This window comes from Sorghum bicolor, chromosome 1, assembly GCF_000003195.3.
Source record: "Sorghum bicolor cultivar BTx623 chromosome 1, Sorghum_bicolor_NCBIv3, whole genome shotgun sequence".
NCBI classification, from domain to species: Eukaryota; Viridiplantae; Streptophyta; class Magnoliopsida; order Poales; family Poaceae; genus Sorghum; species Sorghum bicolor.
The window spans coordinates 30374330-30392892 of NC_012870.2; the positions used below are offsets into that span (position 1 = coordinate 30374330).

General features: G+C 40.7%; 1 protein-coding gene across 1 annotated transcript in view; it reads left to right on the forward strand.

Moving 5' to 3' along the window:
* LOC8067563 (F-box/LRR-repeat protein 15) overlaps positions 1-9082 on the forward strand; it is a 9511-nt gene extending 429 nt beyond the window's left edge. The window contains exons 2-18 of the mRNA XM_002464626.2: positions 1-64; positions 1949-2216; positions 2315-2447; positions 2848-2947; positions 3027-3224; positions 3301-3571; positions 3682-3780; positions 3862-3950; positions 4028-4127; positions 4222-4392; positions 4595-4747; positions 6158-6318; positions 6405-6603; positions 7148-7611; positions 8070-8133; positions 8430-8519; positions 8604-9082. Of these exons, the coding sequence (XP_002464671.2) occupies positions 1-64; positions 1949-2216; positions 2315-2447; positions 2848-2947; positions 3027-3224; positions 3301-3571; positions 3682-3780; positions 3862-3950; positions 4028-4127; positions 4222-4392; positions 4595-4747; positions 6158-6318; positions 6405-6603; positions 7148-7611; positions 8070-8133; positions 8430-8519; positions 8604-8681 (2702 nt within the window). The 3' untranslated portion in view covers positions 8682-9082. The remainder of the gene's footprint in view (positions 65-1948; positions 2217-2314; positions 2448-2847; positions 2948-3026; positions 3225-3300; positions 3572-3681; positions 3781-3861; positions 3951-4027; positions 4128-4221; positions 4393-4594; positions 4748-6157; positions 6319-6404; positions 6604-7147; positions 7612-8069; positions 8134-8429; positions 8520-8603) is intronic.

Genomic DNA, 18563 nt, shown 5'->3' on the forward strand with positions numbered 1-18563 from the left:
TGGACGAAGAGGATGAAGACAGAGACCTGCAGAATAAACGGCTCAGAGTACGACGCTTTGGCGAGTAAGTTATGCGAATGTTGCTCCTCATTTTTAGTATTTTGCATGCTGTGGAGTCGAGGTTTGTTTATATGTTTTGTTTCTCTAGATCCTATTGATAGTAGTTTCAGGAAAACCTGCCTAGTGAATTTTAAATAAAGCTGTGCTTCGTGCATTATGTAGTTGATAGTTGATGATTGATTGATTGATTGATTGATTGATGTGGAATTGCAACCTGAGGTCTTGTTTTTTTGCATGTATGTGGACGAGGATACCTAAGATATGTCTTGAACTCAAGCATGAGATTTTATGCAGTTCATTTCTGTATGTTCGTGTATGTTGAAATGCTGAGCCCACTCGAACAATGGTATCAAAGATGTAATGCAGTTCCCTGAAGTCTTGTTATTGTAATCTCTGCCTCTCTGGTTTGAACCCACAAATGGATCAATGGAGAAAGTGCTTGCTCTAACCATGTTGGGCGTTAGCAGTTAGCACATATTTCCTGCTATAACAAGTAATCCAGTATAAAGCTTTACTGGGCCTTGACATGCCACTTGAATTGTTTTGAAGATCTGAAGGCCTAGGCTGCATTGAATTTATTGCAGGATATTTAATCTAGTTACCCTCTTGTGCTTGTTAATCTTCTTTTCCTAATTGTCTCATGGCATTTATGCTCCATCAAGTAAATATAACTCACATTTGAAAGGACTATTCTATCACATACTTGGGAGACAGTAATACGTTTGTAGTCCTTAGGCAAAAAAGCACTATGCTGACTTTTAGATTCTTTGCATAGTAACTTCTTACTCACAAATTTTTTCCCTTCAACTGTATTCCTAATAAAAAACTAAGCTACTCTGTCCATTCCAAATTATAAATTGTTTTGGCTTTTCCAGATACATAGCTTTGCCAGCACCTTAGATACATACTATGTGTAGATACTATGTATCTAGAAAAGCTAAATGACTTACAATTTGGAATGGAGGGAGTATATACGATGAAGATACATCTTGTCATCTACCATAGGCACTCCTAAAAATGTCAGAGATTCTTGGCTTCGTAGAGATCTAGATGAATCAGCCCATGCTGAATAAGATTTTGGTTGGTGTTTCGACCTCAGTCTGTCCTTCATCCAAGTATAGCCCTTTGCTTTTTAAATATTGTTTACTACTTTGGTGCTAACTTTTTGGTATCATTATTATGTTGCACAATGAACATTTTTCTGTGGTATTGAAATTATTGTAAATAGTCTCGTACACTATGTGCATGTTTTTGTGCATGTGTAGTTTAGGGGTTAATCTTTCACTATGGTACACAAGCAAGGACCACAATTTCTTAAGTTTTTTTAATGTTATGATATCTTTGGATATTGATCATCTTGCTTGTTTTGGTTTGTTTCCAACTGTTGTGCTGTTGTGAGCTGCCCCCCCCCCCCAACCAAACACACACAAAAGTAGATCCTTTTAGTTCTGTCCTAAGTCAAAACTCTATAATACTACCAATAGAATGCACTATCAAGACTTCATGGCGATTTTAATGAACCAATTTGATGTTGTACAAATTGGTGCGTTTTCAAAAGTTTGACTTGCAAAAGAACTAAAACAACCTACATTTGAGAATGGAGGGAGTAGTATTATCGTGGTTAGCAATAAAGTGACACAGCTTTTAATTGTCTTTGCTATGAACAGTGTTTGTTGTTTTGTATGCAATCTGTTTTTGATGATACAAGTCATCCAGTAGGGAGTAGAAGAAAGTTATTTGTATTGTTTCTGCTTGGAAACACTAATGAGATTTGGAGAATTTTCTCCTCTCTTGTTAATCCAAAATTCATTGTGATTAGAGATTACCATATCGATGACCCTGTATGCATCATTTTGAGTTGTGTTTAATAGGTTCTTTTATTTTGCAGAGAAAGTCCACTGCATTCTGGTGCCAGTGCTACTCCCTTTGGCTCTGAATCGTCATTTTTGCCCATTTCTGAAGAATGTGTTCATTTAAAGCTGTCTCGTTTCCCAGAACATGAGTTGGAATTTGGCTTGTCACTTTTCCCAAATGATGGTAGTGAGAGCCCAAGGGATGCCAATAATGAGAAAGTTGATGATGCAGAAAACTCAGGTGGAAGAAATTCTGAAGATGTTGGAATAAGAATGGATCTATCTGACGATCTCCTGCACCTGGTGTGCCCTGAGTTCCATTTTCTTATAGTTTTTTATCTACAGAAATATTGCTTCTGCCTGTTTTGAAATGTACTAATTTCTTAGGTTTTCCATGGCAGATATTCTCTTTCTTGGGCCAGAAGGATTTATGCAGAGCGGGTGTTACCTGCAAACAGTGGCGATCTGCTAGTGTGCACGATGATTTTTGGAAGTGTTTGAAATTTGAGAACACTAGGATATCACTGCAGAACTGTAAGTCAGTTTCTTGGTATTGCTTTCTACCACATCAGTACTGCCAATAGTTGGAAGTCAGAATAGTGTGCTTGCTATTTATTTCCTACCACCTCACTTTTGCAAATGACAGACATATTGACTTCATAATTCAAACTTGTCTGTTAATTTTTTAGAAATTCATAGGAGGGAAATACAATTAGGTTAAAGCCAACATGTTTGAAGATTATGACTATAAATTTGTAGTTTTTAATCAATAAATACGAATTACTGTACTGAATTCTTCCTCTAAACTAAGTGTCTATTGTTTTGGAAGGCTATGGCTCGCAGAATGTACCCATGCTTATCATTATTTGGCACCTTTTGAGATCCCACAGGGTTTACCTGATGCTATTCATGTTTTAATATGTTGTTTTTGCAGTTGTTAATATTTGCCGTCGTTACCCGAGTGTAACAGAACTCAATTTGCATGGTGTCATAAATGCAGAAACACTAGTTCTGGAAGCAATAATGTTTTTAAGGTCCTCCCCTCCAATTTCCTCCCATGTTAGCATATTCTTCTGTCTTACTATTGTATTTATTGGATAGAGTATCTTGTAGGCATCTGAAGACGTTAACAATGGGCAAGGGACAACTGGGAGAAGCATTTTTTCTGGCTTTGGCTGAGTGCCCATTATTGACTGCTTTAACAGTAACCGATGCTTCTCTTGGGAGTGGCATCCAAGAAGTAACTGTTAATCATGATGGATTGCGTGAGCTTCATATTTTGAAGTGCCGTGCACTCAGAATATCTGTCAGGTGATTAATGTTTTTTTGGTAGTGTATATGGTTTCATGTGTCATCTAGCTAATAAATATGTTACACTACCATCCAGATGCTCCCAACTTCAAATACTGTCTTTGAGGCGAACAGGCATGGCTCATGTATCACTCAACTGTCCTCAGTTGCTCGAGTTGGACTTCCAATCCTGCCATAAGCTTTCTGACAATGCGATTCGCCAAGCTGCTACAGCTTGCCCATTGTTGGCAAAACTAGACATGTCATCATGTTCTTGTGTCACTGATGAGACACTGCGTGACATAGCTAGCTCATGTCCAAGTCTTTCTGTGCTTGATGCATCAAACTGCCCCAACATTTCATTTGAGGTTTGCCTTTACTCTAGGCTCTGTTTATCATTTGTCTGACAAATTCTGCTTATAAGTATCAGCATAAAAATACCTGACATGTACTTTTGGTTTTGGGGTCTGATATGTAGTCCGTGAGGCTTCCAATGTTAATAGACTTGAGACTGCTAAGTTGTGAAGGAATCACATCTGCTTCCATGGCTGCAATAGCTTACAGCCGTCTGCTTGAGGTAGTGATTCAGTTTCTTTGGTACAATTTTGTAAACTTCCTGCTACAAGAACTAATTGGGCTTGTTTGCCATCTGTGGCAGGCACTACAGCTTGATAATTGCAGCCTGTTGACATCAGTGTCTTTGGACTTGCCACATCTTAAGAATATAAGTCTCGTGCACTTACGCAAGTGAGTAGAGACTGGTTTTGCATTATATTTGTTTCTTTGATAATTTTTCTTATGTTTTTTTTATCTTCCCAATTTAGGTTTGCTGATTTGAATTTGCGAAGCCCTGTGCTTTCTTACATCAAAGTTTCCAGATGTTCAGCGCTCCATCGAGTTAGCATAACATCGACTACGCTTCAGGTGATATCTATTTTTGTGTAAAATTTTGTTATGGCATTTTTTGAGTTATTTGGATACTCCTGAACATGGAGTGCTAAGTTGGTGTCTTCTTCAGAAATTGGTGCTTCAAAAACAAGAGAGCTTATCCAATTTGTCATTGCAATGCCACAACTTGATTGATGTGGATCTTAGTGACTGCGAGTCATTAACAAATGCGATTTGTGAAGTATTTAGTGACGGAGGTGGTTGTCCTATGCTAAGATCATTGATCCTTGACAATTGTGAGGTATGACAGTGTTACATCACGCCCCTTTGTGCCATAACTAATGTATTTTAAATGCATGAGTGTTATTCCAACTTGTGCATTGTTATATTTTTTTCATAGTTCATGCATTCTGTTTGTACCTATTATTATTGTATTTTCAGGATATTAGTGACAATCTATTTCGTTGTACTGAAATTCTGATGCCATTTCTCTCTTTTTACAGAGTTTGAGCATTGTAGAACTGAATAGCAGTTCTTTGGCCTGCCTCTCTCTTGCTGGTTGCCGCTCGATGACATTCTTAAGACTGTCGTGCCCAAATCTGCAACATGTGAATCTTGATGGCTGTGATCACCTTCAAAGTGCAGCATTCTGTCCAGTAAGTCTATTAATAACTTCTTGTTTCGATGTGCAGTGTGTGAGTGTGTAGACTGCTGGAGTGTCGGTGAACTTGTTTGCTGATATTAGGTAGAGATTGTCTCTACTAAGGAGTACCTCAAAAGAAATATGATTGGTGTGTGGCCTATTTTAGGCAAGCCTTGGAAGAGAACTTATATTTACTCTTATTGTACTTGTTTCATATAGATGTACATTTCAAAAACCTGCACCTATTGACATATGTTGCAAAAAACGACATGTTTTGATGTATATTTTCAGAAAACTACAACTATTTTGTCACTATACTGCATGGAACTACATCTTTCTCATTACAACTTGTTGCTGACACCATGGGCCCACCTGTCAATGGCAGTGACCTGAAAGATTAGGAATGAGTAGCGTTATATGTCACTGAGGTTGAAGGTGGGCCCAGTGAAAACTGGTTTTGCTGATAAAGTTGTAGTTTGTTTGTGTGTGTCAATAAAATTCTAGCTATAAATTTGTTAACAAATATCAAAAGTAGTAGCAGGTTTTTGAAATTACTCTTATAAATGCTTCACAAGAGCAGTGAAAAAAGAGACTGGAGTAGATTAATATTCTTGCATAAAGTAAGGAGATGCAAAGCTGCCTGTAGTAGTTTCTTTATACCCTAACAAATTCGACCCAGACTTACTTTTTATTGATATCAAATCTGTCTTCGACTTTTAACTGATTCTATTAGCTGTCAATCCAACTAATTTCTTGGTGACTCATAATGTTAAGGATGCTTGTCCCTAGACCACTAGGTGCTACGAGTACCTGGCACGCTGTTCATGTGAACAGTAAACATTTCACTATATTCTCATTTTACTGATTAGGAGGTGCCAGTTTTTCATTATTAGGCTTGCTGTTTGATTTATTGGATTACACTCAAGCAAGTGACATACTCAGTCACCTCATTGACCTTGTAACGAGTACAATGACATTCATGTTCTACTCTGACCTGGAACAAGCTTTTAGATTTGTTTTCTATGCTTGAAAGCATGCAATGCTTCTCTTTTCATGCATAAAGGTTTGAACACTATGCTATTATTAACAATTATTGTTAGAATGATGAAAAGATAAGTTATAACCAACAGACCTGCTAACCATCTTCCTCATTTTTGCAATACTCATAACCTAGTGGATTGGACATAAAGAGTAATTTGGTGATTTTGTGGGCTACATGATCTGGTTTTAGAACCACTATTCTATCACGAGGAACTTGTGAGTTTTAGTTGCTGTTTAATTGATGAAGATAAGGGGAGAGTGGTTCTGGTAAAAAAAGGCTAGTTAGGTTTTCAGTTCTAAAATTAATTATGCCCCTTCAGTTTCTTACACTAATTCAGCATATATGTACATTCCGACAATGATTTAACGGCGGCTTTTGTAGGTGGGCCTTGAATCCCTAAATCTGGGAATTTGTCCAAAATTAAGTGTTCTGCGCATTGAGGCCCCGAATATGTCTATATTGGAGCTGAAGGGTTGTGGTGTGCTTTCTGAGGCTTCCATCAATTGCCCTCGCTTGACATCGTTAGATGCCTCTTTCTGCAGGTTGTGCTGCGCTTCCAGTATTTTTTGCTTTATGTCATCAATTGCTACCTACTGTTGTTGTGTTCATTCTGTTTTTGCATGTTCAGGCAGCTTGTGGATGATTCACTGACTCGTATGGCAGAGGCATGTCCTCTGATTGAACATCTTATCCTGTCATCATGCCTATCCATTGGCATTGATGGATTGTCTTCATTGCATTGCCTTCATAAGCTGACCTTGCTTGACCTGTCTTATACATTTTTGATCAACTTGAAGCCTGTATTCGACAGTTGCCCACAGCTGAGGGTAAGCTTGACTGTGTTCCTGTTTGAAACGCTTATGTTGCTGATTTTGGAATACGGTACATTAAGATGGAACCTTATTTTAGTTGGTGTTATTCTATGCAAATATATAATGCAGCCTAATGTTTATTCATATGTACATGTATGCAATGCTATTAAATGTTTTAGTATAGTTTTCCATTTTATGTGATATGATCTGGAAAAACAGAAAATGACTAAGATCTTAATATTATCGATTGAATTAGCTTTGGGAGTTCACTTTATTCAATGCTATTAAATGTTTTGGTATAGTTTTCCATTTTATGTGATATGATCTGTAAAAACAGAAAATGACTAAGATCTTAATATTATTGATTGAATTAGTTTTGGGAGTTCACTTTATTAGCATCACTTTCTAATATGAGGTTTTTTATTACATGTGATTAATTGAAAAGGAGTAATTTTGGATTTTGAATGAGAAGATATAATAACGAATTTGTTCACACAAAATGGAGTGTAGTGATGTACTCTGTTGTTAATTGTTATGGTATCTGTTTTTCCTTTGGCAGGTGTTAAAACTTTCAGCTTGCAAGTACCTCAGTGACTCATCATTAGATGCCCTCTACAGAGAGGGTGCTCTTCCATTACTTGTTGAGCTAGATCTGTCCTACTCATCCATTGGACAGAATGCGATAGAAGATCTTCTTGCTTGTTGTACTAATTTGGTTAATGTGAACTTGAACGGATGTACAAACTTTCAAGAATTGGTGTGTGGGTCAGATGATAGCAGTTCTGTGGATATGCCAGTTGACTTTTGTCCACCTAGTTCTTCACCAATCAAGAGTGAAGAGATCAGTGAGCGATCTGGTCGCCTGCTTGAAGTTCTCAGTTGTACTGGGTGCCCTAATATTAAGAAAGTTGTTATTCCTTCGATAGCAAACTTTCTACATCTGTCCAAAATTAGTCTTAATCTTTCGACCAACTTGAAGGAAGTGGATTTAACATGCTCCAACCTTTTCATGTTAAACTTGAGGTAACGTCAATGTGCATTTGTGCATTTTACAGTATTATGCTGTATTGATTTTGTATTTATGACGATTGGGTGAATTTCATATCTATAGTTTCAGGCATTCCTACTAGCAGATATAGCATGCTTAGCCTAGTCCACCTGAATGAAGTCAAACAAACCAGCAAAAATAGAATGTCACATTTTTTCAAGATGTCAAGGATCAAAGTAGACAATCACTCAATACATCTTGTTTATCATGTGCCAATAGTTCCACTTGTATTTTTCAATATTGTATCAAAGATGAATTTGAAATTTGAATTTTTTTTAGGTTAATGTAAACTATGCACTTGTCTCTTTATTGATTTGTTTTTGAAAACATTACAACATTTTCATATTATGACTCTTTTTTTTTTTCTAATGGGATGCCAGAACTCCCTGGTAACCAATGAATTTCTCTTACAACAGTTATTTCTTTCTTTCAGCAACTGTAGCTCACTGGAGGTGCTGAAGCTTGATTGCCCAAGATTGACCAATCTCCAACTTCTGGTACTTCTTTTTTTCAAGCAACATTCTGTTTTGAAGTTTTTGACCAGCAATGACTAGTTCTGGCAAGAGATGAATGATTCAATGCTGGTTGTGTTTATTCTGATGTTTATAGTGTTAATTTAATCGCAACAAATGAGTTAGGTTTAGCCCTTGGTTTGTCTCTCTTGGCTTCTTTAATCGACAAATTTCACAAAATGTTGGGCATGTAGTTCCAGGTTTTGTCGAGTATATGTAGTGTGCTATTTAATGTTCTACTGTTTCATCTACCTGATTGATGCAATCTCACTTTTTCATAGGCATGCACCATGTTGCAAGAGGAGGAATTAGAATCTGCAATATCCCGCTGTAGTGCATTGGAGATCCTTAATGTGCATTCTTGTCCAAAGGTAAGTTAACATATTTTGCGCTGAAGTCCAATCCTGTGTGCTGTGTTTTATGTTGGTCTTTTAAGCAAAGCTTTTTGCACACAGATCAATGCTCTGGATTTTGGCAGACTCCGTTTGGTTTGTCCCAGTCTGAAGCGCATCCAGAGCAGCCTCATCTCATAATACAGAGGCTGCTACCCTATAACGGAGCGCAATTCATGCAATAAGCCTCTGTTCAGATTTGAAGAAAAAAGCAAGTCAGGAAAAAGCTCTCCTTGGTGCTCTTGTACATAGTACCCAAGCATTGCCGGTATATTGCATGGCATGGTATATTAGGAGCCAGGGGCGATGTGATCCTATTTCTCCAGTCCATTCATGGTGCTGTAATAAGTATTTTTGTGAATCTGTTTTGTTGTCGGAGATAACAAAATATCTGTTCATGTTTGTTTGTCTTTATTCCTTGGAAGTGTACCGATGGAGCTATCAGATCTGTATGCTGGTTTATATGCATCAATAATCATCTTGTTTGGATCTAGAATTTTGGAATCACTTTGCTAATGTGATGTGGGGTGTAGCTTTGTACAGTTATGTTTAATTGTTCTCAGATTGAAGTGCAGTATTATGAAGCTTAACTGTGGACCTGAGGCACGCACAGGCTTAGCTAGAGTTCTGTGGGGCTTGGCTTGTTTCGCGCCTTGCTAGTGGATGGGGAAAGTCTAAATTACCCCCTTCAAGTTTGGCATGTCCAGAAAATTTACAATTAGAATTTACTCCGTTGGTCTAGTTTACCCCTTAACATGATTTGCTATTTCTATTTTTCCATGTATTAGTCATAATATCAACTTTTGTGATATTATAGAGAACATAAGTTTTGTTAAATTTTGTTAGCCTAGGAAATTTAACAACAAATTAACACTAGAGATACAATATTATATAAAACATAATGATGGAAAATTCATAGTGTATTTTTTTAACACAATACAATGTCCTCTATCATCTTGTAAAATTTGAAGCTTAAATATAAATTGTACATAGAGAAAAAAAAAGAAAAATCTCTTTAAGGTGTTAGTTGACCAACTTAAATAGTTAGAGGGAGTAAATTGAACTAAATGTTAGTTTAAGATATCATGTTCTGTGAAGTGGACTTGACATGCAACCTTCTTGTGTTGTTTGGGTTGTCAGTATAGACGAATCTTGTTGCTTGGTGTAAGTGTAATTAAGCCCTTAATGTGGGTTTTGATGTTAATGACCATCAAATTAGAGGACTAATGAGATTCATCGAGCTAATAAGTAGGGAATCAAATATTGAGGATGATGGACAAGTTGCAGGTACCCCTATTGCGAATGTGAGCTGATTTTAACTCAAGGAAGTTTCATATTTCTCATATTTTGAATATTGAGTTGAGGAAAAGCCGTACTATAAAGGGGAACTCAAGAACAGTTGATCAAGTGTGCAACCAGATGCTCATCTTTCTAAAATAACACCCTCTTTCATAGTTAAAGCAGCCTACAAAAATATCATGTCAAAATACCTATTTTGGCCAGGGCTGCAATGCCATCTATTACTAACCGTTGGGACCCATGTGGTACTTATACTTTCAGGTCTGTTTCATAATGGTCACTTTTTTCTCACTCGACAGAACACGCAGACAGACCAAAACTCTCTCTCCCTCCATTGTTGCTCCTTCATCCCTCAAGCAAATCTTTGATTCCAACCATCAAATTTTGAGAGAAAAGACAACAAAACTCGATTGGAGAGTAGATCCACTGATTCCCAAAGTCTAAGAGCATTTGGTTCACGTTTGTTACTCTTGGAGCTTGCTCCTAGCTGGCTAGGCGTCGCTCTTGAGCTTGCCCTCTTGTGTGGCAGCCTAGGGAGGTTTGTAACATCACTCTTGCAGCTAACAAATTACCCCTCACTTCCAGAATTCACCCTCTTGACTTGAGAACGAAGGCAGGGCAAGCCTTTGTGGCAAGCCTAACCCTTTGGTGGCTTCCTCAACAACGTAGACATAGGCAAAGCTTGGTGCTAAGCTGAACTATAGGATAAATCACTGAGTCTTGTGTGCTATTATAGATTACTTCTTGTGATTAACTCCTTCTAGGGTTTGGAGACTCGATCTAGTTTGGTGGGAGTTTTTTGTGGCATCCAGTCTTCGAATTGGATCTTGTGTTTACTTTGCAGGATTGTGTAGTTTACAGTTTCAGTTTGCTTTGTGCAAAATCTCATTACTGTTTGCTCATACGTTGAAGGCCGGCAGTGCCGCCCTAGAAGGCCGACAGTGCCGCCCTAGAAGGCCGACAGTGCCGCGCTATGTTCTAATAGAGTTTCTAGTTAAATTTTTATAGACTTATTCACCCTCCTCTAGGCCTTCTTTACCTTCCAAGAGATCCTACAAGGGTATCAAAGCAAGGTTGCTTCAGATACGCTTCACCACATGAGGTATGGTGGTGTACGTGTCGAGGATGTCAGCAGCACCAGTGATATGTCACTCTCGACAGCAAGCAACACCACTCTCAAGAATGACAAGACCACCGATGTTGAAAGAAAGAAGGAAAGAAGAGCAAGAAGAAAAGCGAAGAGAAAGGCAAGAGAAAAGCAGCAAAAGCATGATGAGAAGCTACAAAGAAAAGAAGAAAGAAGGCTTATACGTGAAGAGCCAAGAGAAAAGCAGCAAGAACAAAGCAAGAAGAAAAGAAGGCATATGATGCCTCATCTAGTGAGCTATCTAGTAGCTCGGATGATGGTGATGATGATGCATCATATCATGCCTCCTAGGGAAACGAGAAGAATAAGAACAAGGGCAAGAAGGACAATAAGGACAAAGGCAGTAGCACCAAGAAGAAATATGCAGCCGTATCCTTTAATTATTCTTACTTGACTAACCGTGACCGCAAGTCTTTCATCAATGTACCCGTGGGCAAGTTGCCTCATTTCGATGGGACAAATTTTGCCATGTGGAAGCACTTGATGAGGGCTTATCTTATCGGTCTTCACCCCGGTATTTGGAAAATTTGTAGTAGATTTCAACCACCGGAGAACCCCAAAGAGCCAACAAATGAAGATCTAGCTATTGTCCATCTCAATGGCCAAGCCACAAGTATTCTTCTTAGTGCTCTAGATGGAAATGAGTACAATAGAGTGATGAATGTTGATGTGGCAAAACAAATTTGGGACACCTTGCATCTTGCACATGAAGGTGTAGACAAAGTGAGAAGGGCCAAAATTGATTTATTAATGGCCAAGCTAAATAGATTTGTGATTGTTGATGGAGAAGGGCCACAAGAAATATTTGATAGATTGATAACCTTGGTGGGCAAAATTAGAGGCTATGGTTGTAGTGAGCTTGATGATCACAAAGTGGTGAAAGTTATGTTGGAAGCATACTCACCAAGAAATGAGACCGTAGTCACCTTGATTAGAGATAAGAAAAAGTTTGAACACTTCACACCAAATGATGTGCTTAGAAGATTGTTGACCTTTGACATGCAAAGAGAAGAAGCAAATGAAAGAAGGAAGCTCAGTGAGCTGCAAGCAAAGCTAGATGGCATGAAAATCAAGGAGGTTGCTCTCAAAGCCAACAAATCAAGTAAGAAAGGGACCTCAAACAAAACCAAGGACAGCAAGCAAGCATCAACAAGTCAACCAAAAGAAACAAAACAAGTGCAACCAAGTGATGATACAAGTTCATCTTCAAGTGAGAAAGAAGAAGCAAATGGGGCTGATTTCAAGAAAATTGATGACATTGCCTTATTCATAAGAAAGTATCACAAGGGGCTAAAGAAAAATGGATACAAAGTTGTGCAAAGAAGGTTTCCAAACAAGAAAAAGAGAACTTGCTACAACTATGGCAATGTCGATCATTTTGTTGCCAATTGTCCTTATGAGAAGAAAGAAAATAATTACAAGAGGGACAACAATAGAGAAGGCAAGCATGCGTACAAAAAGCGAAACAAGCAAATGGGAGAGGCACACATTGGGCATGAGTGAGATTCAACTAAAGAGTCAAGTGATGAGGATGTAAAAGTTGCGACCGTGGCAATCCAAGAGTCATCCTCTACACCAAAACTCTTCTCCAACTTGTTCGATGATAATGATCACCACTCCCCCTCACATTTGTCTCATGGCAAAGGGTGAGAAGGTAAAAACAAAAATCAAACCCTGTTTAATCTCTAGTAACATATCTAGTAGTGAACTTAGTGAGAGCTCTAGTGATGATGACCTTAGTGACAATGATGAGTTTGTTCAAATAACAAAAAACTTGGATCTTAAAACCAAAATATTTATCACTAAACTATTGGAAGATTTGGAGTGTTCGAGCTGAGCTAGCAATAAGGGATGATGATCTCCTTGAACAAGAAAATATGTACATTGCTTACAAGGAAGCTCTTGTGCTAGAGAGAAGTGAGGTGTACTCTTTGAACAAGGTCTTGACCGAGGAACAAAGAGAACGCACTCTCACAAAGAAGGCAAATATTGCACTCAACGACAAGTATTGTGTCTTAAGAGAAAAACACAACAAACTTGAGAAGCAATATCATCTTCTTTTAGAGAGCAACTCACAGCCCTCTAATACAAAGAGCACTCCTAATCCCTCGACTAGTCAAAAATGTGAAAATGTTATAATCTTGATGAGAATGTTCATTCCACTAACCTTGTGAACATGAGAGAAATGAGAAAGGAGATCTCAAGGCTCAAATGCATCAAGATAACAAAGCAATTAGTAGCAAAGAGAATCAAACAAAGAAGCCACAATATTAAGGATGGACTTGGTCATAAGAAGGGAGCCAAAACAAATGGAAGAAAGGTGATCAATGCATATGAGTGTGTAAAGTTTCACCAGCAAAGAAAAAATAGGTACAGAACAACCTACACAAAAGGTGGCACCAAGACAGCCCCGAGCAGCACTGCCAACTAAGGGCGACATTGAAAGGTTCGAATATGGCTAGAGGGGGGATGAATAGCCTATTTAAAAATTCTACAAACTCACTAGAGCAAGAGGTTAGTAAATAACAAAGCAAAGCATTTTGTTCTAGCTCTAATGGGATGTTTGCAAACCACCTAACCAACAATTCTAGTTGCTATAATCACTAGGCACACAAGAACTAAGTCTCTACAAGTTACACTAGTGAGCTTAACTTACACAAAGCAAAACTAGCAACTAAACTAATTACACTACTTTGCGATAAGTAGATGGAGAGGATGAGATATTTATACCGCCGTGTAAGGAATGAACCAATCACCAACATATGAACAATCAAGCACCGGGAGAATGCCAATCAAACACAATTAAGACACGTATTTTTCTCCCGAAGTTCACGTGTTTGCTAGCAAGCTACATCCCTCTTGTGTCGACTACCACTTGGTGGTTCGGTGGCTAAGAGGTGTAGCACGAACATTGTCCTCACTAGGACACCACAAGAACCGACCCACAAGTGAGGTAACTCAATGACACGAGCAATCTACTAGAGTTACCTTTTGGCTCTCCACTAGGGAAGGTACAAAACCCCTCATAATCTCCGGAAGATGGCCACGAACAATCACCAACTCATGCCAATGCTCCTCCGCTGCTCCAAGCCGTCTAGGTGGCGGCAACCACCAAGAGTAACAAGAAAACCGCAGCCAAATTGATCCCCAGGTGCCACTAGATGCAATTACTCAAGCAAATGTACTTGGAATCACTCCAAATCTCACAAAGATGGTTAATCTATGAAGGAGATAAGTGAGAGGTATTTTCTTAGGCTCATAAGGATGTCAAGTATGCTAGAATGCCAAGAGTGTGAGCCCTAAGCCGGCCAACAAATATTTATAAGCCCCTTCAACAAATAGAGCTGTTGGGATCTAGAGGCTTGCCCTGTCGGGGGCGTCAGACGCTTCGGCGCAGGGTGTCGGATGTGGCCTTAGTGTCCGACGGTCCCCTGACAGGTGCAGTGGATTGCGCCATGTGTCCTCAGTCAAATGTGACCCATTGATCCCTAACGGTCAAATAAACGTTCAAATTGTCAGAGACAACACGTCGGACGCATCAGGTACAACGCTCCGGACGCACCCCTCAGCACCGGAAGATACCCAGGGAGCCCTGCAAACCACATGGGCGTCGAACGCGTCTGACGTGTCCTCACTAGATGCTCCTTGGCATCCAACGCGCATAGCCAGAGTCGCTCGCTCGCGCGGTCGCTAACGTCACTACTCACCGGACGTGGGAACAGTGCACAGGTCGCGTTCGATGCTCACCCGTCGGACGCTTCAATGCACACTTCTCCCTAGTGCTGCTCAACCACTATACACCGGATGCTGGGCCAGCGTCCGATGCCTGAGCGCTAACGTTTGGCCACCGACGTAATAGAAAATATGCATTTCTTTTTCTCAAAAGACCCAAACCCCTCTCTACCCTTCAAACTCCACCTTCTTCTCAAAGTGTGCCAACACCACTATGTGTGTACCAACATGTGCAAGTGTGTTAGCATTTTCTCAAATATTTTCTTCGAAGGAGTTAAGTTAGCTCACTAGGTTCTAAATGCAGGCACATGAACAATGTCACCTAGTGGCACTCAATAACCGTTTAGCCAAAGAATTCCCCTTTTTATAGTACGACTATCTATGCTAAACGTGATCACACCCTCTATGATGTCTTGATCACCAAAACCAAAACACTAAGCAATACCTTTGTCTTGATCTCCATAGAGTTTTGTTTTTCTCTTTATTTTTTTCCAAGTTGAGCACTTGATCATCTTGTGGTCATCACCATCAACACCATGATCATCTCTTGCTCCATCACTTGACATATACTAACCTTATCTTATTCATATACTTAGCATAACTTTGGATTTCATCAATTATCCAAAACCTTACTACAGTCTTTCAACTCGTCGTTCTACCCCTGTTGTTCTGAGTTCATGCTTGTTCGTCCCCAACTTCCCCTATCCCTTTAGTAGATTGCTAACAGACTGTAATATTGGCTTTTGTGCAAGGATGGCAGCTAAACATACCATCGATCGATTAGGGGAAACTACGCATTGAAATCAAAACTACAATTGTATTCTTATTTCTATAGTTCTTTCTCCATATTTTCCTTCTGTAAAATTTCATTGACTCCACGGAGGAAACTGGAGCGCGGGGTCGCCTTCCAAAGGAGATTTGCAGGACCACGTGGAACCAACAAGGACAATGAACAATCCTAGACATCCTATTTTGTATTTTTCTGTCGGTGTTTTTCCCCCGGGGGGTCACACCAACGAGTAAATTTGTATGCGTGCTCCCTTTCCCGGATGGTGATGCAAGAAGACACAGAGATTTATCCTGGTTCGGGCAAGAGAAGGCCCTACATCCAGCGAGGGGGAGAGAGTTTGTATTATCTTGCACCTAAGCGCTCGTACAGGGGTGAATACAAGCGTGGTATGAAGTGGGGAGCTCTACTGCGTATGAGCGTGATCTTGTCCCCCGTTCTATTCCTGAGTCCCTCCTTTTATAGTCCCAAGGAGAGACCCAGGGTACATGTATAGGCGTCAGAATAGGAGTCGATAGCAGTATGGAGCGCTGACCTACTCGAGGCTTCCGTACCGGCATGGCCTCGAGTCGTCCCGTCTTAATAGCCTGGTGATGATTACGCGTGCCCTTGCATTCCGTTCTGCACGCCGTCCTGGATTGGTTTGCCTGATGTACGCTCGTACGACCCGACGGCAAATCCGGCGGTGCAGTTGGGATGTGGTCAGTCGACGCCCGACTTGTCTCCTGGATGGGTCTCTATCTGGTCGAGGGTCGGACGCCGTACGACGTCCTGATGTTGAAGCGCTGACTTTGGCCATCTCGAGGGGGTCTTGATTAGACACTCCGTCTCTGTTTCCCACGTCCTAACACGCCTTGGGCCGTTTGGTGGGGAAGGCTGTAAAAAGATCGATGGGACAGGTGCCTGTTCTCTATCACGTCCCCCGTGACCCATGTGTTAGGTGGGGAGGCACCAGGCGCATTTAATGCCCCGGCCCGCGTGCGCGCGTTAGGCGGCGGCAACGTCCTTGCGCTCGACGCCTCCTGATTCGCGGGAGCCGGTTCCGTATTCGACGTTGACCAGAGCTCGACGCCTGACTGATTCGCTCGACGCTATTTCCGTCTTCGAGGCTACGGCCGTCGATGGTCGTGCGTGTGTGCGGACGGAGCGTCGAATCGAGGCGCTAGTTTTATGTACGGATGGTTTCGTTATTCGCGTTGGTGAGGGTACCCCTAGTTGATACCCTCGACATTTTCTATTTGTCACAAATTGATATTTTGCGGTTTCCTATTTTACGGTAAATTGTGAGACGACGTGAACGTCATTTTTGCTTTCCTCTTCTGTGGTCGTAGGGGCCATGCACGGGTGTAATACCATGCATGCGTGGCGATTATGTTAGTAAAAAATAACTACGGAGACAAAACTGGAAAAACCGTGCCGTGAGGTGGGAAATATCGCCGGTGCTCGGGCCACGTGCTCCTTCAATTGGTCCTAGATGTTACATTTTTTTTATATATAACGCATGCACATTCACTCCTATAAAAACATACCCTCTTATGAGTATCTTTGAGTACTGGCCATCAAATTCTCAAGATTGATGAAGTCATCAATGACATCTCGCTATAGACGTGAACGCCACAGTATAATATTATTAAATTCTAAAATTTCACTACTAAGGCTCTTGTAACCATTAGGCTACATAGGTCCTTTCGCACATTTGATGTTTTTTAGTTATCAAAGAGATAGACATTTGGTTGCCATAAATTAAGAGGAATTGGAAAGTTATCCAATAATGAAATGAGAAGTACTTTCTATCTCTTATTTAATTAGTTTCATGTTATCAAATTTGGCCACTCATGCGTTGGACGCTGGCCCAACGTCCGGTGTATAGTGGTTGAGCAGTGCTAGGGAGAAGTGTGCATCAGAGCGTCCGACGGGTGAGCATCGGACGCGGCCTGTGCGCTGTTTCCGCGTCCGGTGAGTAGTGATGTTAGCGACCACGCGAGAGAGCGACTCTGCCTATGTGCGTCGAATGCCAAGGAACGTCCAGTGAGGACATGTCGGACGCGTCTGACACCCGTGTGGTTTGCAGGGCTCCCTGAGTATCTTCCGGTGCTGAGGGGTGCTTCCGGTGCATTGTACTTGAAGCATCCGATGTGTTGTCTCTGACAATTCGAACATTTAAGTGACCGTTGGGGATCAATAGGTCACATTTGACTAGGACATGTGGCGCAATTTAGTGCACCTGTCAGGGGACCCTCGGAAGTTGGGGCCGCGTCCGACGCCCTGCGTCGAAGCGTCCGACGCCCCCGACAGGGCAAGCCTCTGGATCCCAATAGCTCTATTTGTTGAGGGGACTTATAAATAGTTATTGGCCGGCTTAGGGCTTACACTCTTGGCATTCTAACATACTTGACATCCTTGTGAGCCTATGCAAACACCTTCCACTCATCTCCTTCATAGATTAACCATCTTTGTGAGATTGGGAGTGATTCCAAGTGCATTTGCATGAGTGATTGCATCTAGTGGCACTTGGGGATCGATTTGGCTGCAGTTTTCTTGTTACTCTTGGTGGTCGCCACCACCTAGACGGCTTGGAGCAACAGAGGAGGATTGGTACGAGTTGGTGATTGTTTGTGGCCATCTCCTGGTGATTGTGAGGGGTTTTGTACCTTCCCCAGCGGAGAGCCAAAGTGTAACTCCAGTGGATCACTCATGTCATTGAGCTACCTCACTTGTGGGTAGGTTCTTGTGGTGTCCTAGTGAGGACGAGGTTCGTGCAACACCTCTTAGCCATCGAACCACCAAGTGTTGTTCGACACAATGAGGACATAGCGTGTCGGCAAGCACATGAACCTTAGGAGAAAATTCTCTATCTCCATTGTGATTATTTATTGGATTTCTCCCGATGATTGGCCTTCATATTATTGTGACTGGTTCATCCCCTCTACGCGGCGATATAAAGATCAAATCCTCTCATTTACTTTCCTGCAAACTAGAGTAGCTTACTTACTTGTATAGAAACTTTAGGTAACTCTCTAGTGTAAGTAGAGACATAGTTTTTTGTGTGCCTAGTGAC